Consider the following 24,410-nt stretch of genomic DNA (forward strand, 5'->3'; position numbering starts at 1 on the left):
AAGTCGAACCCCCCCCCCCCCCCCCCCCTGCTGTGACACCCCAAAAAAGTTATACTGGTATAATGTTTGCCTGTTCAAAATACGGTACACCATTCTGTAATCTAGTGTTAATAATCATCGAATTTGAACAGCGCCCCCTATTGAAATATGTTACCAGGCCCCCCCCCCGTTTTTGATTTTACGGAGGCCAAGTGTCCGGAGAAAAAAACCTGTGTACATTTTCAGAATTTTTTGCTGATGAACCCCCCCCCCCCCCTGCGAAAAATCTTGATTACATCCTTGCTGATTAGGGAAGAATCCAAAATGAAACAAGTGGTCACTTGAGGTTGAACCTGGAGGTACCCTGTAAAACCTTGTAAAACCTCAAGGTAAATTTAACTTCCGCCTGTCAGGGATGTATTCGAGTCCATCACCAGTCCTCTCGTCCCAATTCAACTCACAAGCTATTTAAATGAGCTTTTGACAAAGGCATTCCTTTGTTATTGTTCATCCACTGTTACTTGTGCCTGGACTCGCGACTGGACTTCTGATTTACTTGTGACTGGACTTGTGATGGACATGTGATAGACTCGACCACATCCCTACCGCCTGTTTAATATTGCATTCTCTCCTTACCTTGTTCCATCCTGACTGATGTTGCGTTTTAGTTCCTCTGTGGCTCCGTCCAATAACTTCAACATCGGCCTGAATCTGAAATTCAACAAGTCCAACCAAGAGATCCAAGGCTACTCCAAGAAGGATGAGACGGGCACCTGGCTGTACTCCATCAAGGTCCTGGAGGTCATCAAAGACTACATGGAAAAGTAAGTCAGGAAGCGAAAATGTGACCAACTCTGTGAAAAGTGTGTTGCTTCGCACAACTAACCTTAGCAGCGCCATGTTTGTAAACTTACAAACCACCAAATCTGTTTTTGTTTTTGAATTACTCGTTCAGGGAGGTGTTTTCTTTTAACCTCTTAACGTAGGTAAACCCTAACCGCCCTGAAGCCTTCAAAATCAAAATGCCAAAGTGGAGGAATTTGGAGGATTGAGGTTACATGGCAAAAGTGCTTTACTGGTTTTGTAGGATGCACTTTGTCAAGGTCTTGGGCCTGACCTTGTGTTGTTTTTGCTCAGCCATGCATAATTATAGGCCTGGATTATGCTTGAAATCCTCCGTATTGCTCCAGGATGTCACCGGCCAAGCCTCACCATATTGACAGTCACTGCCGCAGGATTTTGCAGGATTCAGGCAGTGGTCACCCCTTCACGGACCATATTCAAGAAATAATGGAGGAATTTGCAGGATTGAGGCCATATGCTATTTTTCCATGAGGCCAATTGGAGGATTTGGCAGGATTAAGGCTGCATCCTAGCAAAAATGCCTAGGGAGTTAGGGTTAATGACGATATCGAAGGTCTCTCATAAAATTGAAGGAAAAGTTAGCGTCTTAGTTTTCTTCTGAAAGCCACTTCAGATAATATATCTCCTGACATTTCCATAATTATCTTATTTACTTGATATTGTTCTGATTTCTTATATCACAGAGGGTGAAAGTTTGGTCAGAGATCAGACATTTTTCTGACAATAGGTTGTTTAAGTCTCACCAGTCCATGTTCACTTTCTAGTCACAGACTCCCAATTTGCCCAATTGTCATCTGCGTGATCGATTGAACGGAAGTTGAGGTCAACAATTTTAATTTTATGATAGTCATCGATTTGCAATATTTTCATTATGTTGTAAATTGTAATGCTTTCTTTTCTTTGAAAATACCCATTTATTGCCCTCGATCATGTTGATTGGATGGGCCCAGTCAGGACACTAAATAAATGCAAAAAATAGGATGTTACACATGTTGTAGATCCTATACATGGTGCCCGGGTGTGCTGTATTCTTGTAAAATCTCACAGGTTATTTAGATCAACTCGCATGCTCTGTTAACCATATTTGTCCAAACAAAAACCAGATGTGCTCAGTCGAATATTGTAATGTGAGTGCATCTACATGTAAGTTTAGTGAAGAAATTCCACACTTGGCATGTGACAGCTTAAAATAATTGTGGTACTTCATTTGTTACAGCAGGTTTGATGACTCATTTCAACCTCTGTGTCGGGTCCTGTTAATTTGTTTCCTTAAAATAATTTCATTCGATCCCACTCCAGTCATCTTTTGTATCTTTAATGCAACACTTATTACCTAATTGCTGCCAGATTTCCTGAAGTATTCCGTCACATTGGCCAGAATCCACGTACCGACACTTACTTTGAAGATAACTTGTTTGAAGGCAAAGCCGGCCGGATGAAACAGCTGCAAGACTTCATCAAGGCTTTGCCGTGCGCCAAGGTCTCCAAGGTAGATGTGGGCTTGAAGAACCTGGACGAACCAATCATCAAGCTGATAGAGGCAGAGGTTCAGAAGGTGCGTAGAATTTGAAACGTAATGGAATAGATGGTAATGTGGAGCTTTTTACATAAGTCTCAAAGTGCTTTGCAAGCATAGCCCTGTTCATCAGATGTTGAGACCAGTTTTCTTCAGCAGCTTGAGATCAGGGCAGTCTGGTCTCTACCCTCACAAGTACCCATTAATATATTCCTGGGTGGAGTGAGACCATTGTAGTGAAGTGTCTTGCCCAAGAACACAAGCATAATGTTACCATCAGGGCTTGAGCCCAAGTATCATCGGACAGTATTGGCTCAAAATATTCGATTTGCAGATGGCGCCATATGAATATCAATCTCCAACATTTTTGTTGTTGTTTATCTAGCTCCTGTCTGCACAGCATCATTGTTATAAGCACATTGAACTCGTCCTGTTCAAATTTTTGTAAGTTCTGAGTTTTTAACCCATGGTCCTTTCATTTCATCTCTGCTCAGGTTGCAGGACTGAAAGTCAAAAAGCAGAAGTTGTCTGTAAGACCACACCTTCTCTACAAGGTAAGCTGCTTTTATTAAAAAACAGGAATAAAAAAAAAATGAATTGTTTGGAACTTTGTGAATAATTACTACCTCAGTGGAAAGAATGCAGAACAGGAGTATTATTGACAGACATCAAAGGGCACAGTCTGCCCACGCTGAAATGCATTCCTCTCAACTTCAGGTTTATTCACACTCAGTTGAATTGTGTTTGCGCGCCATTCGCACCTGCAAATTAGAGGGCACAAGTACATTTTCGTACTGTTGTTCTTGTCATATAAGACTCAAAATTTAGTAACCTCACTGTTTAGTAGTTGGCCACTTAGGCGCCAATTTGACAAATCTTTTCAATATATCCATCATCAAGAACCTCACTGGAACAGATTTTCCTGGGAAGGATACACCTAAGGCGTGCTAAAAAGCATCAGTGATGTAGTCTAATCCTTTTCTGAGTGCCCAAAGCACCAAGGCCGTGTTGAGTGAAAACTTGGAATCATGAATGTTTAGACTCACAACCGACATCAATCAATCAATCATGGAACGGCGACTCTCACAGTCATCTATGTACCGCTGTGTTGAGGTAGAGCCACCGTTGTAGATAGCAGAGTGCCAATGGGAACGGTTGCTGGCAGTTGACTCCCCCAAGTAGTGTTTGGTATCCCAAAAGCGGTGAGATCGCTTTTCAGGACATCTTTGTATCACAGTCTGGGTCGGCCACATGGGATTCGGCCGTCGACCTGCCTATGCACGTGACCAGCCCACCCAATAGGACTCAGACTTCAGTCTGAGTTCTCCTGCAAAAGTCTGGACTTTTCTACATAACTTTTTTTCCCCAATACTCAGATTGCTACCTGTAACCAAACAGCCCAAATACTAAGCCTAGCATGTCAGATTTCATGCCTTTATTTCAGATTTTTTTTTAGATTCTAAATGGACTAAATTACAACAAAGATAAAAATGTGCTTTCTTGTTTTTATTTTCTTCAGCCTCTCCATTATCTTGGCAACTTGATTCCAGACCCACAGGTGGAACATGAGTTGTTTGATCGAGTCGTTAATGTCCGGGAGGGCTACACTGTGCCTCTAGGCCTGCATGGGGTAATCATTGGAATACAGCCAGGTAGGAACATGAGTTGTTTGATCGAGTCATTAATGTCAGGGAGGGCTACACTGTGCCTCTAGGCCTGTGTGGGGTTATCATTGGAATACAGCCAGGTAGGAACATGAGTTGTTTGATCGAGTCGTTAATGTCCGGGAGGGCTACACTGTGCCTCTAGGCCTGTGTGGGGTTATCATTGGAATACAGCCAGGTAGGAACATGAGTTGTTTGATTGAGTCATTAATGTCAGGGAGGGCTACACTGTGCCTCTAGGCCTGTGTGGGGTTATCATTGGAATACAGCCAGGTAGGAACATGAGTTGTTTGATCGAGTCATTAATGTCAGGGAGGGCTACACTGTGCCTCTAGGCCTGTGTGGGGTTATCATTGGAATACAGCCAGGTAGGAACATGAGTTGTTTGATCGAGTCGTTAATGTCAGGGAGGGCTACACTGTGCCTCTAGGCCTGTGTGGGGTTATCATTGGAATACAGCCAGGTAGGAACATGAGTTGTTTGATCGAGTCATTAATGTCAGGGAGGGCTACACTGTGCCTCTAGGCCTGTGTGGGGTTATCGTTGGAATACAGCAAGGTAGAAACATGAGTTGTTTGATTGAGTCGTTAATGTCCGGGAGGGCTACACTGTGCCTCTAGGCCTGTGTGGGGTTATCATTGGAATACAGCCAGGTAGGAACATGAGTTGTTTGATTGAGTCATTAATGTCAGGGAGGGCTACACTGTGCCTCTAGGCCTGCGTGGGGTTATCGTTGGAATACAGCCATATAGGGACATGAGTTGTTTGATCGAGTCATTAATGTCAGGGAGGGCTACACTGTGCCTCTAGGCCTGCGTGGGGTTATCATTGGAATACAGCCAGGTAGGAACATGAGTTGTTTGATCGAGTCGTTAATGTCAGGGAGGGCTACACTGTGCCTCTAGGCCTGTGTGGGGTTATCATTGGAATACAGCCAGGTAGGAACATGAGTTGTTTGATCGAGTCGTTAATGTCAGGGAGGGCTACACTGTGCCTCTAGGCCTGTGTGGGGTTATCATTGGAATACAGCCAGGTAGGAACATGAGTTGTTTGATCGAGTCATTAATGTCAGGGAGGGCTACACTGTGCCTCTAGGCCTGTGTGGGGTTATCATTGGAATACAGCCATATAGGGACATGAGTTGTTTGATCGAGTCATTAATGTCAGTGAGGGCTACACTGTGCCTCTAGGCCTGTGTGGGGTTATCATTGGAATACAGCCAGGTAGGAACATGAGTTGTTTGATCGAGTCATTAATGTCAGGGAGGGCTACACTGTGCCTCTAGGCCTGTGTGGGGTTATCGTTGGAATACAGCAAGGTAGAAACATGAGTTGTTTGATTGAGTCGTTAATGTCCGGGAGGGCTACACTGTGCCTCTAGGCCTGCGTGGGGTTATCATTGGAATACAGCCAGGTAGGAACATGAGTTGTTTGATCAAGTCGTTAATGTCAGGGAGGGCTACACTGTGCCTCTAGGCCTGTGTGGGGTTATCATTGGAATACAGCCAGGTAGGAACATGAGTTGTTTGATTGAGTCGTTAATGTCAGGGAGGGCTACACTGTGCCTCTAGGCCTGTGTGGGGTTATCATTGGAATACAGCCAGGTAGGAACATGAGTTGTTTGATCGAGTCGTTAATGTCCGGGAGGGCTACACTGTGCCTCTAGGCCTGTGTGGGGTTATCATTGGAATACAGCCAGGTAGGAACATGAGTTGTTTGATCGAGTCATTAACCCTAACGGAACACAACCCATCAAAGTTCAACAGCAGGTTTTGTTTAAATCTGTTGGGATAGGTACAGTGCCCCTTAACTGATGGTCTTTTACACTGGGGTTGGCATACCTCCAGAAACTAAGTCCAACAGTGTGTGTGTACAATTTCCCATGTGGGTGTTGGGATTTGCCTGAATGGGTATGGTTCCTTGTAAATTAGGCTGGGGAGTTAGGGTTAATGTCAGGGAGGGCTACACTGTGCCTCTAGGCCTGCGTGGGGTTATCATTGGAATACAGCCAGGTAGGAACATGAGTTGTTTGATCGAGTCATTAATGTCAGGGAGGGCTACACTGTGCCTCTAGGCCTGTGTGGGGTTATCATTGGAATACAGCCATATAGGGACATGAGTTGTTTGATCGAGTCGTTAATGTCAGGGAGGGCTACACTGTGCCTCTAGGCCTGTGTGGGGTTATCATTGGAATACAGCCAGGTAGGAACATGAGTTGTTTGATTGAGTCATTAATGTCAGGGAGGGCTACACTGTGCCTCTAGGCCTGTGTGGGGTTATCATTGGAATACAGCCAGGTAGGAACATGAGTTGTTTGATCGAGTCATTAATGTCAGGGAGGGCTACACTGTGCCTCTAGGCCTGTGTGGGGTTATCATTGGAATACAGCCAGGTAGGAACATGAGTTGTTTGATTGAGTCATTAATGTCAGGGAGGGCTACACTGTGCCTCTAGGCCTGTGTGGGGTTATCATTGGAATACAGCCAGGTAGGAACATGAGTTGTTTGATCGAGTCATTAATGTCAGGGAGGGCTACACTGTGCCTCTAGGCCTGTGATGGGTTATCATTGGAATACAGCCAGGTAGGAACATGAGTTGTTTGATCGAGTCATTAATGTCAGGGAGGCTACACTGTGCCTCTAGGCCTGCGTGGGGTTATCGTTGGAATACAGCCATATAGGGACATGAGTTGTTTGATCGAGTCATTAATGTCAGGGAGGGCTACACTGTGCCTCTAGGCCTGCGTGGGGTTATCATTGGAATACAGCCAGGTAGGAACATGAGTTGTTTGATCGAGTCGTTAATGTCCGGGAGGGCTACACTGTGCCTCTAGGCCTGTGTGGGGTTATCATTGGAATACAGCCAGGTAGGAACATGAGTTGTTTGATTGAGTCATTAATGTCAGGGAGGGCTACACTGTGCCTCTAGGCCTGTGTGGGGTTATCATTGGAATACAGCCAGGTAGGAACATGAGTTGTTTGATCGAGTCATTAATGTCAGGGAGGGCTACACTGTGCCTCTAGGCCTGTGTGGGGTTATCATTGGATCGAGTCATTAATGTTTGTCTCTTCTCTTGATTACCTCCTCATAGGTGAAACCATACTTGACTTCATGTATGAAGTTGTCTTTGACGAGGAGTTCCCTGGTGGCCTGGTAATTCGCTGTACTGGTACCCGGGGCTACCGTTTACCAACCACAGCCATCATCAATATATCGTACGGTTTGCGCAAAGAACAGGGCCAGCAGCAGAGCAATAAGCCCATGGCTGTTGTCAAACCACAGGTAAGATTATATATTTCACCTTCTTACAGAAAGGATATGGTTCTGCCCGCCACCTTTAACCTAGGCTGTTCAGTTGCGTACTGATATTGTGTCTGCATGTAATACTACAATTGTTAGCACATTGGCAAAGTTGTTGTCCAATCAGACAAGAGTTTAGGTAATTATTGTCAGTAATAATCCACTCTATCTTCCATGAATGAGCTAATGTTTGTGAGCATGGTCTTTGAAAAAAAGGTAACATTTGAAAGCACCCTACATCAGAATTGTCATCTTTTGTGAGAAAAGTATGTCTGAATTCACAAAATTGGTGTAAGAGCATTCATACATTCATGCCTCACGTCAAGAATATAGAGAAAAGCAACAAAGAAAAACAACGTTTGGACGGTTTGGGAGAAACAAAAGAAACTGTTGTGATACTTCTGTTCTATTGAGATAATGAGATAATGCTTCTGTTCACCGATGTGTCCTGTTTGTACTCGATCACAGGCTTTCCAACAACCCAACGCCCAAACACAGAGCCGTGGCTGGTACTCGGACACAATCGGTAGGCTGGGTGCTTCACAGCAGCAATCAAGCCAGCGGCAGCAGCAGCAGCAGCAGCAGCAGCAGCAGCAGCAGCAGCAGCTGCAGCAGCAGCAGCAGCGTCAGCCGCAAGCACAGGTCCCATCCAAGTCAACCTCAGCAATCAACTACAAGTAAGCAAATTCATTCTGGATGTGCCATCAAGAATAGAATACTAGGCCAAAATTACCAATTAAACATAGGAAATTCAGACATTGTACCCTTGCTGACTTGAACAAGGGCAAGAGGCGGCAAAGCCGCCTGACAAGCGCTTCGTGGTCGAGAGGCTGCTTCTGTCGCCGTTGTCCGTTTCGCGGTCGAGAGGCGACTTCGACCTGCTTTGCAGTCGAGCAGCTCGTCAACAAACACACATACACGCACACACGCGTTTATGGTGTAAATTGAGGATTTGCTATGTTCCTCTTCCCTTTTCCTTTGTTTACACTCTAAACATTTTTGCAACAGCTCTCATTGGTTTTGTACACGTTTTCTAATCGAGGTTGTTCTCAATTTGGTTCCTGTCCTCAATTCATTGATGATGTTGCATATTTGTGTCCTGGATTTACACCATACAGCATACACGCACATGCAGTCAGTGGCGTCAATCTGTGCCGGCGAATGGGGGAGATTGGGGATGACCAAAATCCAAAAATTGCCCGGCCGTGGAAATTCAAAAAGCGGGGGTCTAAAAGTGGGGGGGGGGGGGGGATATATACCCCCATTCCCCCCCCCCCCGGGATTTACTCCCCTGCATACAGTCATACTTTACATAACTCTCGAGGTTAAGGCATTGTGTTTTCCTTTGTCCCTATAATATAACACACCCCCATAGACTAAACACAAACAGACGATCGAGGACCGTTTTGAACAAACGATGAACGATTAAGGTCAACAAAGTCGTTCTCCAAAAAGAAGAGATCAACAAAATCTGTTGTCCTCCGTTTGTCTGTCGGTCCTCGGGGTGTATGTAGTGCAGGTACATGTACATACACACATACTTGCGCCGTAACTGTGTGGACTGCACACGAGTTGTCCCATGGTAATATGGGGACCGAAGAAGCCTTGGGGACAGCAGAAAGTCCCCATAACTCGGTCCTAATTTGCCTAACAATAAAACACTTCCTGATAATGTGGTGATGGCCCACACACACCATTGTGTAAAAACTTTCAATCGTGGACCCCTATTGTCCCTGTTTTGTTTGTACTTTAACTTTTTAGGAACACCTCCCATATGTTTTGTGCACGATGGTCAATTGTGGACCTTCAGGGATTTTAGGCCCTATTGTCCTCTATCGTTCAACATCCCCTATTGAATGCAAAAACAAACCCACACACACACACACCCTTTCTTCTTTTTAGTAAAGCGGTGATACACACATGTATTTTTAAACACACGCACAACACAAAGGTTTGATGGAATTTCATATCAGGAAGATACAAATTTTGATATTGAGTTTTATCCTTCACCAACATACCTATATAAGCACTGTATGGGGATGTGTTTGAAAAGTTTTGGCAGATGAGGGTACAGTGTGGACTAACAGTAGTGTTTGCTATGAAAAGGTTGCTGTTATATTTTTGGATTTACTGTGGACTTTAATAGACAATTTCTATTTAATTTTTTTTAATTTTAATTTTATTTCGTAGGGCTGCATTATCACAAAAAAACAACAGCAAGCAACAGAAGGAGCAAGGTTCCGTTGGCCAGCCTGCGCCAGCCATGAAGATCTTAACGAGGTCTGGCCCTAAGATGATCGCTCGCTCCCCCATCAAGGAACCTAGCACCGGGAAAGGCACATCACCCCAAAACACACCACCTAGACGGCAGAGCAAGGAAGAAATAGAAAGCAAGAGGAATGCATCAAAGGAGCGTAGAAAAGATTCAGGCTCCAAACCCGAGTTGGTGTCGTCAACAAGAGTTGTTTCTGACAAACCTCTTAAGGAGTCACAAAGCCGGGATGAAATCAAAGCAACCAAGTCCCCGCTCATCAAGACAACGAAGCGAACCCCTGAAAACGAGGCGGACGAGTTTGCAATCATGTGGCGGAACCTCCAGAAAAACTCCAACAGTGGCACTTCATCACCTGTCACTGATAAGGAAAGCAGCCGGAGCGATGAGCTGACCTCCCCCTTGGCCTCTGGGGGCCAAACACCCCTGTCTGAGGAGGAAGTGGTACAGCCCTCCATCCAGATGCAGCTGGCACTGTCTGCATTGCCCAAGGTGGAAGCTCCTGTGTCAAAGGTCATGGAGGACAACACCAATCTCGAGGAAGGGGACGAGAAGGAATGCGAGGGGGAAGAGTTTGAAGTGGATACAGAGGCCCGGATGACACCAAGAACATATGTGAAGGTATTAAATATTCATGTTCAATTAGAAAGTATCAATATCCCACAATGTCTACACTTTTTTTAAATATCTACTTTTTTCAATGGGCTCAGGAGAAAATTTGTTACACCTGTATTCTCTTGGAATTACAGAGTCAAAATATTTTGTATTCCATACTATTTACGGCACGCTGCTAGTTTTTTTTACCTTTATAATGTCAGCGATGATCTTTATTAACCAAGACCTTTGCAAAGGCCCTTCACTGTGAGATACACACAATGAGATTCATTATATATTTTTCATTTGGACAAAACTGTAACGCAAGGTTAAGAAAAGTCTTTCTTGAGAAATATCTGTTTTATATTTTGACCTTTTTCTGTTTGAAACATTTCAGTCTGGAACTGAGGAGTTGTGTCGAATGCTTAACATCACATCCATGTCAGATGACAATGATCCACCCAAGGATGTCGCTGTACCTCATTCTATCGTCATAGAACCATCAACGGGCAAGAAGCAATATGGTGTACGACTCACTGTCGACCAGTTATTCGCAGGTAAAGCCTCATACATAACCTAGTTTCTTTCTCACATACATGTATTAAGCACCGTCGATATATCGATATATCGATTTTATCGATATTGGTTTGATATTGATATCGCCGATGTTAGTTATTTGGTAAAATCGATAAATCGAAAATATCGGATTTTGGAGAAATATCGAAAATATCGAAAATATCGAAACTTCGAAAACATCGATATTGAAAAATACTAAATATTGCTACTGAGGAACAAACTTTATTAAAAAAATACGAAAGTACATCGTCACGGCTTACGAAGTTACGTTGGTTCTCATGCTGAGTGAAAAATGTCCCTGTAGCTTATATTCCAGGCGGCGTATACGGCGACATTTGAAGAATAAATTCAGTCACCTATCTCAGTCTCGCACTCAAAATTCGAGTACACTTTGCCTCGAAAATATCACCAAATTTATCCTCCAAAACAGAATTATTTGCTAACCAAACATACGTAGACTAGCACCACGTGCCGATGATATCGCTATGCACGGCGGCGTGTATCCCAGGCCCATCCCATGTAGGCAACGTACGTAATACAGACGCTAGAACCGCAGGCGGTGTCAGACGTACCAATCAAAAGACCACGTGATAAACGCTGCTAAAAAATTGGAATCGCACTTACGATCCGGACATGAGGAGTGCCCGGAGCATCAGTGCGATACCAAATTATCCGCAGCATTTATCATGTGGATCACACCATTACGGTCTAGGGGTGTACCCTTAGAACAATTTACCAGCATTTCCACCGTTTCGGAATTAAAACACCGAATCCCAGCGTCTGTTTTGTTTGTGATTGAGAATATATACGTTACGAAATGCTGAGCGGCGGAACTTTCTGTTGATATTTGCTGGAATTCACGGTCTCAAAGTAATGATGAGTTCCAAAATAACCTTTTGTGATGTGTCGTATTTTGCTTAATTTTCATTCTGTTCTGTACTTCCCCCATCCATCAGTAGCCTCTTTAAAACGCACTGTCACCATGGATATACAGTTGCCTAGCAACACCATGTCGGTAGGAAGTTTGTAGGCCTGCTTCATTGCCCCTCTCATACCAGTACTTAAAGCCCCTTGGTAATTAGTTGCAGTTAAATGTATTCTCCATTGACATCAATCTGCAAACTCAGCCCTTATTTGCATAATCATAAATATGCATTGACCACTCTAAAAAACATAATTCGTTGATAATATCTAAAATAACAATGATTGGTTGAACATTTCAGACTTTAGGTGTACAAAATTGAAGAAAGATAGTGCAGAATCACTAATGATGACATCTGTTGCACTATCCTGGACATTTTGGTGCAAAAAATGAATTTCACTGTGTACTGTATCATATATAGATTCCGAAATCACTCCTGCACAATTAAGCAGATGCCTTGAAATCTGTAAGTTAAGGGTCTGGTGTTGTCATTGCACATTGACTACATCACCCGTCGTGTTTGGGGTTCACGACTTAAAACGTCCCCCCACGCAGATTCGGTGTCAGGGCGTCAGGCCTTATTTTTAAGTGAACAAAAGAGTAGATTCTATGTAATTCATGCCTATTATAATACCTTGAAAATAAAATGTACAAAATATCGATATATCGAGAATATCGATATAAAAAAAAACGATATATCTTTATCGGCCGAAGCACGATATCGACGGTGCTTACTATGTACCTATTTCGTACGTTAGTTAAATGGCCCATACAAAATAATGTTTCAGTGGAATTTTGTGAATGGATCTTTGTGCCTCTTTTGCAGACATTTTCAGTCATTTCGTGTCCTTGTATTGGTGTGTCTGGGATTTTTCCTCAGTGCCTTTCTTGTTTTTAGGAGCAAAACAGTGCTGTTGTCTGGGCAGAATCTTCAGCGTTACAGTTGTTTCCCCATCAAAAAGTTCCAGAAATGTAGGTTTCCTGTTCTGATCCTCCGACCAGAATATATGTTGTCCTTTTGTCATTTTAAAATAATAAAGTCAGTGCCAAAATTATGTTTACACTTGTGCCATATGAAAACTAAACTAAAATTTGTAATTGTGACATTTCTGTTATTGCAAGGTGCCAGTGTTAAAAGCTCCTCACCCAGTATATCACCTGTACCAGTTACCCCTACGAATCCTGCCTCTGCAACCATGGTGCCACATGGAGTGAGACAACCCACAGCATATCAGCCCCACCCCCTGGCTCAGCAGCCTGGGCCTGTGTCTGGTCCCCACCCTGGGGTTGTTAAAGGTAAGTCGTTGTTGGACAACTTAAAGAGTTGGACGTTTTCATGTTTGCCTCGACAGTCCTTTGATGGGCTTAATTTAGAACAACTCATGGACCTCAAAGTCATTGATCTAAAATGACAATAGTGTCCTTTGCAAAATATCGCTGAAACTTAAAGCTATAGGCCATCATTTGTAATTAGTGCATTTTGTTCATTTGAAGTAACAAAAGTGTTCAAAATCTAATGAAGGATACTGATCAACTAACTTGATGAAGTTTCAGCTCAGCTTCAGCTTCATATTCCGAGAAAAACAGCATTCTGGGATCTCAATTTCAAATCAAAATTTGCTGAATCATGTTTTGAACTGTTTTGAATTGCAGCTATACACCATGTCGCGCACTGATCCGACGAATTATAACAACCGCGCGCGCGTGTGCGTCGTCCCAATGCTTGTGCGCGCTGCGCCGAATAACAAAACTAACAACTAATTTAAATTTTCCTACGGTGCTTCTTAAGAAGCACCGTTGGAAATGCCTTCTTTCGTTGATTTCTTAAAATGAGAGCTTGCAAGACAGGATAATTTCACAGGGAGTTTAGTCCACTTACTATCTTTCAACCAGTATGTTTTTCAACAATAATTACGCCGGTTACTTTTTTGGATAGCTGCAAATGATGGACTCTGGCTTTAACGCGACTAATGTCTTAAGAAAATTCACAGACCCCTTCGCATACCAAAAAGGCAAGAATCTAGAAGAAAGCTGCGGAGAGGTTTTTGACATTGAGGTCACCTTAAAAAGTCATCCAAGACTTTAAGTCGGGCGATTCACAATGCAGTGCGCCACCAAGAGTTTGCCATGGAGAGTTAATTTTTGCCAGTGCATTGTGGGAGATGGTTGACAAATTCACCGCGCGGAACATTCGAAATTGTTCGTTTTTTTGGACAGTAGTTTCATAAGCGTATGGTTCAAGTATTTGTTTGCCCTTTTTTTTTTTATCAATGTGGTGTTTTTGGTAAGGCGTCAGAACGTTTTGCCCCAATCTATAACAAAGTTAGCTCAAGTTGTCTACTGACACTCATTCAAATGGGCCATGTTTTGTCTTGAAAAACTTGAAAAGTGGACTCTCCATGGCAAGGTCTTGGTGGCGCACTGCATTGTGAATCGCCCAAATTGAACCTCAGATCACTGTGTAAAACCTCACTGATCACCTCATTGGCCATAATGGCAAAAAAGGAGAATTGTGTAAGAGTTAAATTTATGAGATATTTACCAAACCTCAAGTTTGACTGCAAAAATGGCAATGATTCAGAATCAGTTAATTTTAATGTTACTTTGGAAACTCCAGATATAATTAAACCTCACAACTCTCTCTCCACTTTTTTTTGCCCAAGGGGGATGTTCCCAATTCTTTTTTCGTCAAAATCACATTAATCAACTTGAAAAATCACCATGTACCTGGAGAAACTCTAAAGAAATCATGACCTCTTGATAGCACCTCAAACCACTTTGTAAATTATCTTGCAAACCTTGTAGCTAATAACTTCTAATTCAGTTGTTATAACTGTTCTCATTCTGTCAGCTCCCGTGCCTCTGCATCCAAATGGCACCTCAGACCAGCCAAGGTATCAACGTCAAGGACTCCCACCCGGATCCAGTGACCCTTTACCCATCCCCAGGTCAGGGCCCCTACCCCAACCTCCAGGGCAAGTGGGTATCCCTGCATCTGCTGGTGTCATGATGTTGCCGCAGGGTCAGCTACATCGGATGAGTCCCGGCTCAGTACCTCAAGGCGCTGCGTCACCAGGACGGTTCCCAGCTGGGATGTATCCAGCCCAGCCTGTAGGCTCACCCGGCCAACATATGCCACTCCATGTGCTTCAAGGTCCTCCTCTAGTTGCTGTTGGTCCTGGGCACCAAGGCATGCCGCACCCCTCAAGTTTCATAGTCCAGCCTGTACAAAAACCAGTTCAGCAGCAGCAGCAGCAGCAGCAGCAGCTGCTGCAAGCCACAGCACCGCAGCAGCAGTTAGGAGTTCAGCAGCTAGTGCAGCAGCCAATCGGAATTCACGGTCCTGGCAACCAATCCCCGGCCAGCATGGTGAAACCGGTACCCACTCAAATGGATCCCCAGCCCGCAGTACATCTCCAACAGAAACCAGCGAGCGTTGCTCCTAACGTGAATGCATCCAACACCAACCAGTATCCAGCATCAGCAGCGCAGCAGCAGGGCGTGGTTGTTGCCCAAGTAAATGCCCCTGGTTTTAATGTTGTTAAACCGGGGCCGTTTCAAGCACCCTTTGACTTAAGATCTCAACAGCAGCAGCAACAACATCATGTTGGTGTGCCGTTTGCCTCACCTGGAAGACCACATAGTGGGCCTCATGCCATGAGCTCCCCCTCGCAGCCCCCGAACCTCAGACCTAGACCAGCATTCCCAGGACCCCAGCAAGGTCATCCTCTCCCCCAGGGCTACCCTATGAGACCCCAGACCCCATCCCATGCTCTCCTCATGTGGTGTCAACAGAGGGGCCTCCCGTCACCAAAGTATCAATTCCAAAAGAACAACACCACGGTGAGACAAAGCTGTGATTAACCCATATCCTCCTGGATCATTCACAATCCATCACATGGTTTGGGTGGATTTTGCAGGATTGAGGAGCTCGGCCACCATAAAAAAAATGGGGTTTTAACGCATATATTTGGGGGCAAAAATCGTTGGAAAATTTAGGGGTTTTTATGACCCGTTTTGTGATATTTCGTTCATGCAGAAAACAGATAAAATTAATAGAACTACTTTTATTGGGGAATTATATTTACTACAGATACTAAAAATTAAATTTTGTGCAAACCTGAGAATATTATTACACAATAAAGAGCTTTTGACAGTTTGTTTTTGTTTTAATTTTCTGACAAAATTTTTTAAAATAAACTTGTTCAGAAAATTTGTTGAGCATTATCATGATAATTTAGTATACATTCCCAATGAGAGAAATATGAGAAAGGTTGAGTAGAAGCGGAATTTACCAAATGTAAGGTCATGAAGGTTATAGCAATGAAAATGGACAGTTTGGGGAAAAACTAAATTCAACAGGCAATATTTTATTGTGGAAAATGGCATTGTGGTTGTTTGTTTTAAGATTCAGTTTTGATGGTGAGAAATGTGTGAATTGTGTGAACTCCAGGATAACTCTGATTTTATAGAATGTATTCCTGATAATCCACTTTTGTTTTTGGTTTGATTTTGAAATTTGAGACTCATTCTCTTTGTTCCCTGTATCGTCTTATAAACATTCAGGGTCAGTTGCGAGGTGTGGTCCAGTTAGCCGATGGCAAGCAGTTCTATGGACAAGACTGTCCAACAGACGCAATGGCAGTAGATGCTGCAGCTCATGTTGCTATGACGAACTTGGTAAGTAAACACCAGCTTACCTTTTAGGCCTGGTGCAAACTGCGACATGCAAAAAACGCTAAAAGGGTTTAACAGGAGTTTCTTGACAACTTCGTTGGAGAATGATCAGGACTTCCTGAAGTCGTAAAGACTGATGACTGGTGTTATGTGGTCATTAGTGAATGTTTGTGCACCCTCAGGGGTAGTCCGAGTATCGCCCGTTGTCCATGGAGCCCTCCCTGTCTCCGGTCCAACGTCTGATATATCTAAGCATGCAAAGAAATATTAGACGTCATTTCATTCGAAATACGGACTAAGATTTTGATTGGTCAATTTTGATGCCACGTTTTTGTAACTCAACAACAAAATGGTGCTCATTGATGGTGCGATGTTTACGCCCGCGAGGAGTTCGCATTACGTGCGTATAGAAGGCACCCACTGAATGGTCAGTTTCTCAAGGTCATAGGCAGTCAAGTTGCATAATGCTTAATCTGCTTGCATATAACACTACCCCAAGGACTGCGAACTGGGAACTAAATAAATTGAACATCGTAAAGAATCGTAATCCAAATCAGCATCCTACAATGTTTTTGTGAAATGAACTGTATTGGCCATTTTCACAGTACAAGTCGTCCATATTGAATATGTTCAATCCCCAGTTTCCAAGAAGTGATTTTGCATTGTGTGGGTTTTGTAATTTTGTTGTGCTTGCTCATACTTAATTTTGCCGAAATTTGAGGCAACCAGATCCTATGTTGTGAAAGCCAAGCATACATGTAGCAGTGCAATAATTAGAAAGTATGTTTGTTTTTCTTTCCTTCAGACATCACAATCACCTAGAGGTCCCGCAATGCAACAGATGAGGCCTACCACCCGACCTTCATTTGGTAATGCCTTGTGAATTGACTTAATACCCTGCTCCAAAATTGCTATGCTTTTCACCAATTCTTGAAATGAGTTACAGTGAAAAGAGTTGCATACTGCACTAGCGTAATTCCTCAGAGTATAATACTCAATCAAAATGGCTAGGTCCGGGCCAAAAGTAATTGCTCTGCCTAACGTAAGCAAAGAATTCCTGCTAAAGTAGACAATTCTGTGGTAAGAATTGGACAATTTCCTCATGTGTAAAGCTTTTGTGGTGAATTCTGTGGCTGGCAGCGCCGTGAAATTGGGTCCTGTCATGCTGTGGTCCGCAGCAGCAGTCCACACTTGCACAGTATTCAGGATAGTTCACAGATTCATTTTCAAATTGGTGTAAATCCATAGCATGCACAATAATCAGTAGCATAGCCTACAAGTGTAGACACTTGTGTTTTAGTAGCAAACAGCGCATTTCAGAAATATTGTGAACACTGTAGAGACCATAGTTGCTAAACTGATTGGAATAAGAAATGAATTAAAGAAACAACTAACATTATTTTGTTTTTGGAGGGGAAATAAAATTCTGGTTAACCTCCAATTCGAATTTGGAAAATCCGAGCTAAATGCATTAACCCAAACCCCCCTAGCCCATTTTTGCGAGGAAGCGTCCTCAATCCTCCAAAATCTTCCAAATTTTTGCACACTTTATGTTGGAATGAAGGATACCCAGCGCCTCAATCCTTCAAAAATCGTCCAACAGACCTGCCTCCAACAGACCTGCCTCTCAAAATGCATTCATCCTCAATCCTCCAAAATCCTCCTCTTCTTCAAACACCATTCATCCTCAATCCTCCAAAATCCTCATGTGCTTAAACACCATTCATCCTCAATCCTCCAAAATCCTCATGTTTCTCAAACACCGTTCATCCTCAATTCTCCAAAAATCCTCCAAACCGCCATGAGGATGTTGGAGGATTGAGGAGGGTTAGGGTTAAGCAACAGTTGAACCTTATCCCCCAAAGGCAATCTGGAGTTTTTTTGGAAACTGGAGGAAGGTTCATTGCAAAAAGTCTTAGGGATTTAGGGTCTAGTAAATTATCGCATAAGTGTGCACCATGAAGTTTAGCACATTGTGCATTTGCTGTCATAAGATGAGACAATCACTGTTTCTTTCTTATTCAGTGAATTCAATGTTGTATCTTACAGGTCCAATGGGGCCAGTGCATGGGCCTATGATTCACACCAGTGGACCAAACCCCTTTGTGCCTTTGCAGGTATTTATATCTTCACCTTTTGGAACATTTAGAGATGTTGCGGTCAAGTTTTTGTCAGAAAAAAAACATGCTGCTAGAAGCTAGAAGGAGCAGCCTGAATACTATATTGAGGCTCTAGACAGTTGTCTAGATACTCATTTGAAGTACTCAGCCCAGCCTTGTTACAAATGCATGATTCCATCCTGCATGCCAGTTAATCTTTTGGACTAGATTACAGCACTGTTCTTTGACACACCTTATCCAGGGTTAGCCCTTAACTTTTTTTTCACAAGCCAGCCGGACTAGTGAACCAGACGCTTATCTATCCTGCGGGCCTTTTCACTAGTCCGCAATAGAATGTTTTGTTTTAATTTATATTTTTTGTTTTTCTTTTCTATATTAATTTATACGCTAACAATTTCGGTACAATAATCGGCAGTGCAACGGCATGATAAAAAGCCGCATTCCCGTCAGTATCAGATAATTTTTTTCTCAGACCGGCTTAAAAAGAACCTACACGGAAAGTTTCATACCTTATCTCAATCATTTTGACTCGCCAGGCAGGCTACTAGCGAATGGCTTTGACTATCCTGCGCTGTTAGCGGGCTACTGCTCAGTTCGAACCCTGCACACCTTATCATGTTTATCTAAATTATCTTCCAAAAGCTTTTGGATATTATAATCACCAGAGGAGTAAAATTTTTCCCAAATTTTTTTGAATATTTTCTCTTCTTTTTTTGTTGTTGTGTCACCCATTTTTGTAATTTTAAGTTTTAAAGAATTGTTTAGCCATCAACTTGATGCATAATGCACCTTCTCGTCTCTGACAAACATTGAGCACAGTTTTGACGGGTGGCCATCAGTGGCACAAATTTCAACCTTGGTTGGCAAAACTTGGCAACATTTGTGCCCAAATGGCATGTCACTCTCAGTATTTGTTAGCCTTGGTCAAGGCGTTAGATGATAGAGTCCAATGATCAGTAGTTGGCAACATTTGTGCCCAAATGGCATGTCACTCTCAGTATTTGTTAGCCTTGGTCAAGGCGTTAGATGATAGAGTCCGATGATCAGTAGTTGGCCGCCAACATACAATGCACTCACGTCACATGTACTCATGCAAACAGCGACCTCACGTGGCTAGGCTACACTATGCAAATCAGGTGGGGCTGAATGAACGCCTTGGGACAGCCATAGTGATGGCCTTTCTTTCGGGCAAGTTTCGTTATTTTGTTGCCAGATTTATATCGAATTATATTTGATCTGTGGACTCAAAAACGTTTTTGAGAATGTAGCCACACTATCCAGATCAATGTCCATGTAAAATATGAGCCTCCAGGACCAAGCACTGGACATCCAGCCACAAAATAAAGAAAAACATATTAAGCGAAAGCCCACGGATGTTCCAAGGCGTTCATTCAGCACCACCTGATTTGCATATTGTAGCCCAGCTGTGCGAGTTCGCTGTTCGCGCTTCATACATGCGTACGTGTGAGTGCATAGCTAGCTAGTGTGCAGCTGTTGTGTATGATTGCGGCCGACTATCAATCTTTGGACACTACCCCTGAATGCCTTGACCAAGGCTATTTCATAGAGTCCGTTGGTTAGTCAGTGTCTTCAGTTGGTCAGTGGTATATCTCAGAGACATTGAATTATTCCTCTTTTTTGTTCAGGTTACTAAGCAGCTCAACTCTCCACAGAGGTCAACATCTACCGAGACAGATGCAGAATCACCAGGGAGAACACTCCCCGAACAACAAATGGAATATCCCACCCATGTTCCATCCTCACAGATTGCTCCCCCCTTTGCCAGAGTGGACTTTGCCCAAGCAAGAGACCAATCAGGAAACATGGACGAGTCCAAATTGAGTTCCAGGAGGGAGCTTTACTTTGGGAAAACCATTGTTGAAATTGGCTCCCCCATTATAGAAGTGGCAGAATCTGTTGGACCTCGAAAGTCAAGCATTGATGAAATATCTGGAGCAGTCCATTCTGAGATGAGGGATTCTACCGCTGCAGCTGCCAAACGGCGCCGATCTTCCTCCAAGGCCAAACTTGCAATCAACTTTGGCGGGAAACCAGGACAGGACTAAGGTCACATCGGTTCAAAGGTCCTTTTGAGGTTCGTTAAAAAAAAAAATAGTTGAGTTTAAAGATTTTTTTATCTCTTTTAAATTTCTCCCTAAAACCCCCAAAATATATTCTTCAATAAAATGTTGATTTGTTTTGCCATTATTGACCCACAATTAATCTATCATCCCACATATTTCCAGGTGTATATACCCCCATTTTTTTTAAAATTGAAAGTATTAGATTACTGTGTATTAAATGTGTGCAAATAATGGGAAAATCTATTTTTCACCAAGTTGCAATCTAAGCCTTAAGGCCATATATGTACAGATATAAAAACCTTTTTTGGTGCTGTTTTGGAGGTAACATTTTTACTATGATTTTAATCTTTTTTTTTTTTTTTTTAATTTAGCAGCTGTAATTTTCAGAAATGGTTAGATTTAGGGGTTAGTATTTTATAGCAAATATTGTTACACTGACCTGTTTAAAAAAGTTTGTTCAAAAAAATGTTGTTCTTGAAGTCTGGTTCCCTGCCCCTACAAATGAAACGGAGCAATTCATAAGCGTCAGGGGACCAGACTAGCTGGCGTGTACCCACCCATCCATGGATGTGTAACAGATTGCAAACTAAATGTGGACTAACTTAATTTGGTGAATTGGGTCAGTCAGTCATAATAATTTGGAAGTTTTGTTTTTGATGTTTGCAAATGTTGTATATTTGCCTTTAAGTCGGCATTGATGAAAATACATGATATGGAACAAAACCCATTTTCTTTTAATGGCTGCATTTTTGGTTTACAACACTTGTCATTCTTTATAGGCCTAATGTTCTCTTGTCACACATTGAGCCCTCTGTGATACATCCCGTTGCTTTATAAGAATTGTTTTATTATTATAATGTGTACATTCTGAATGCCGGTCGGCTGTGATCCAGTGATATCTTGTATGCAGCTGTTTTTGGTGCGACATAAAATAGTTTTATTATAATAAGGTATGAATGAGATGTGATGGTATTTTGAATTGGGGTTTACCAACTCATTGTAGTTTCATTGGTCTAATTTGGCCACTTGCAAAGTATATTACATACAAAGACTATGGCATCTTGTACATCACTCATACTGTCTAGCACATCATTTAATTACATCTTGACACATAAACAATGTACAGCGCATGCATCAGTGCATAGGGCTTGGTGCAGTGTGTCCACTATGTAAAGACATGCCTCACGAACATGACGAATGAGCTTTTTGTGTCTGTTGAGAAACTCCTCAGAAAGATAGCATTTTTTTGCAGAATGTCACAATATGTACCATGGTAGGAATGTAATCACTGGCTGTCTTTACAATTTATTTCATTCCTAAATTTGTCAGCCGATTGATTCATCAGGGATTAGCATTCAATGTAGCAAAACCATTTTTGGTGATTATTTGTTTGTTCTAATTTAATATTATTTCTTTGTATTCACATACAGGGCGCCCCCAAAAAAGTTGTGCCAGCAGATATCCTTTAATTTCTCAAAAACTACTTAACATGAGTATTTCATCTTGATGGAGCATATTAATTTTACGCTTGTGTATAATCAGTGAAAATGCCATGGAATCCGTTCATGCCAACCAGAGATCTGACAGATTGTAAAAGGCTATGGGTTTTTCACCCATTCCAATGGGATTTACACAGTTAGTGATATCAGTGCATCAGATTGTCATGGGCCTTTTCACTCTGATGTAAATTCAGTTAACTGTGTAAATCCCATCCCATTGGAATGTGGTGAAAAACCCACAACCTTTTATAATCTGTCGGTTATAATAGCCGGTTTGTTAGTAAAAAATGTCATACACTTGTGCGCACAACTGATTAATTTCTAGCGCCCAATCCGCCCATTGGATAAACACCCAAGTTGCGTTAGCTTCTGGTTCCAATGGTTCCAATGCTACTTAATGGGCAGTGGGCGTGGTTAAACTGAACTGACGTCACACTAACAAACCGGATACGCAAAGAGGATAATGAATATGCTCCATCAAGATGAAACACTGAATGTTAATTAGTTTTTGAGAAATTAAAGGACGTCTGGTTGGAATTTTTTATGGGGGGGGGGGGGGGAAGGGACACACCCTGTATAAAGAAATAGTGGTAACGCTCTCTGCTGTGCAGGGTAATTGGCTTGGGTTTAGCACCCGAAAGTAGAATTTTGCAAGTGGAGTTCTTGTAAATAAAACATGACTCTAGGCATAAACAATGGGTCATCAGTTTAGCATACTTTTGATTTATTACGTACAATAAATAAATAAAACAATATTTACATCAATTGGTTATATTAAAAGGCACTTACTTAAAGGTAAGAAAAATGTCTTGCATTCTTTTCTTAAGAGTTCATGGTGAACCTCTTCACAAACATCAATAATGTGATGGTGTTGCAAGCTCCTGATATGAGCTCTGTAACTCAAGTCCCAAAAAGGTATCTTTTATTTACTTGATGTAATAATGGGACAGGAAATGAACTTTCATGCTTGATCAAATCTATTTCAACTACATTGTATATTGGTAAATTTGCCTTTAGACAATCCAAAAATGTTAAAACACCTTCATGTAGATAAGGCTACTTTGCAATACTGTCTACATATTTTGATAAAATGAAGCTATTTTAAATTTGAATCTGCAAAAAAAAAAAAAAAAATCAAGACAGGCAACACCATCATGATTTAAAAAAAAAGGAAACAAAAAAACAATTGAAGAAAGAGCGTCATCCTCTTCAAGCATGTCAAGTAAAAGATAAACCATGTCTTTCTAAAATTTGCATTAAAAAATATGTTCATGTTCATTTGGGGGCCCTGACATGCCTGATAAACATCAAATTTACAAAGCTCTCAAAAGTGACTTGATTGTCATGTGCTGTCATCGTGACCATCGCGATGTCTGTCCAACTCCATCGCTAGCTCCTCAATATACTGACCACTGATATCCTGGGAAATAAAATGGAACAGAAAGTGTGGAACTTCCATCAGGGGTTTATCAGTTACAGCAAGGTATGTCAATATCCAGCAGTTTCTTATTCGTAAAATGCTGCTCCGTACCCTCTGCTAAAAGCCAGAGGGCTCATAATGGTGATCATGTCAAGGTTATTCCCGTGACATGCACAACATGGCTTAGGGGGTAGTAGTGCAAAATTAATTGTATATTAACAAGATGGCTAATTAAATAAACATGAAATGAATTCTGCTGTTGCATATAGATGGAAGTCTTGGAGCTAACCTGGGGTGCCATTGCATAACCCTACTGACTGGCTGGGTGTATGTGCATTGTCCATCCAGGAGTTTGCTACTTCCCTTACATGTTCGAACTTTGACCAATGAAAGAACTGTATTTGGCTCATAAATATGCATGAGATGTCCTCATGTGTGATACTCCCTGTAACCAGACAAGCCTATTTTACTCACCATGAAATTCTGCAGCTTGCGATCAGTAAACGTTGAGTGATCCTTCTCTGCTTGTAATCTCTTGACCATGGAAGTCATCTGTGTCTTGGTCTTCTTATGGTCTGCCTCGGCCTGCCTAGCGAGGTGACTCAGGGCCTGTCTACTGGCCTGTAAAAAAGTGGGAGCAGTAAACGCATTGAAATTACACAAAAATTTTCATCTGCTGCAGCAACTACTGCTGCTGCAAGTTACTCTTCCCTATTGTTGTGCAAACCCATCCCAAGACCGAAACCAAGGGTCGGGTCGGTTTTTCCATCATTTCAGTCTGGTCGGGTCGGTTTCGGTTAATATGCATTTGCGATTTTTGGGTCGGGTTGGTTCGGTTGAGCCATCTTGTGAAAAACCCAAAATAACACACAAAAAAACGAAACAGTATGGAAATTCACGCGGCGCAATATTATTGCAGAGTTA

The 24,410-nt window shown here is 42.3% G+C and overlaps 2 protein-coding genes across 5 annotated transcripts in view; one reads left to right on the plus strand and one right to left on the minus strand.

Moving 5' to 3' along the window:
* Positions 1-21,520, plus strand: part of LOC119731594 (5'-3' exoribonuclease 1-like) — a 50,778-nt gene extending 29,258 nt beyond the window's left edge. For both annotated transcript variants that reach the window (XM_038204787.1, XM_038204788.1), the window contains exons 23-36: positions 648-803; positions 2,191-2,398; positions 2,854-2,913; positions 3,879-4,011; positions 7,114-7,304; positions 7,791-7,999; positions 9,513-10,215; positions 10,586-10,745; positions 12,809-12,982; positions 14,538-15,529; positions 16,253-16,366; positions 17,169-17,232; positions 18,413-18,480; positions 20,130-21,520. In XM_038204787.1, the coding sequence (XP_038060715.1) occupies positions 648-803; positions 2,191-2,398; positions 2,854-2,913; positions 3,879-4,011; positions 7,114-7,304; positions 7,791-7,999; positions 9,513-10,215; positions 10,586-10,745; positions 12,809-12,982; positions 14,538-15,529; positions 16,253-16,366; positions 17,169-17,232; positions 18,413-18,480; positions 20,130-20,549 (3,652 nt within the window). In that variant the 3' untranslated portion in view covers positions 20,550-21,520. The remainder of the gene's footprint in view (positions 1-647; positions 804-2,190; positions 2,399-2,853; positions 2,914-3,878; positions 4,012-7,113; positions 7,305-7,790; positions 8,000-9,512; positions 10,216-10,585; positions 10,746-12,808; positions 12,983-14,537; positions 15,530-16,252; positions 16,367-17,168; positions 17,233-18,412; positions 18,481-20,129) is intronic.
* Positions 21,521-22,764: 1,244 nt separating this feature from the next.
* The window catches only part of LOC119732003 (coiled-coil domain-containing protein 150-like), a 59,043-nt gene continuing 57,397 nt past the window's right edge, over positions 22,765-24,410 (minus strand). For 2 of the 3 annotated variants that reach the window (XM_038205352.1, XM_038205351.1), the window contains 2 exons: positions 23,961-24,107; positions 22,765-23,486 (listed from right to left, as the gene is read on the minus strand). In XM_038205352.1, coding sequence (XP_038061280.1) covers positions 23,409-23,486; positions 23,961-24,107 — 225 coding nt within the window. In that variant the 3' untranslated portion in view covers positions 22,765-23,408. Of the gene's footprint in view, positions 23,487-23,960; positions 24,108-24,410 lie in introns of those variants that run through there. The other variant, XM_038205353.1, reaches the window with a different exon arrangement.

The sequence above is a fragment of the Patiria miniata genome, unplaced genomic scaffold (assembly GCF_015706575.1).
Source record: "Patiria miniata isolate m_02_andy unplaced genomic scaffold, ASM1570657v1 HiC_scaffold_24, whole genome shotgun sequence".
NCBI classification, from domain to species: domain Eukaryota; kingdom Metazoa; phylum Echinodermata; class Asteroidea; order Valvatida; family Asterinidae; genus Patiria; species Patiria miniata.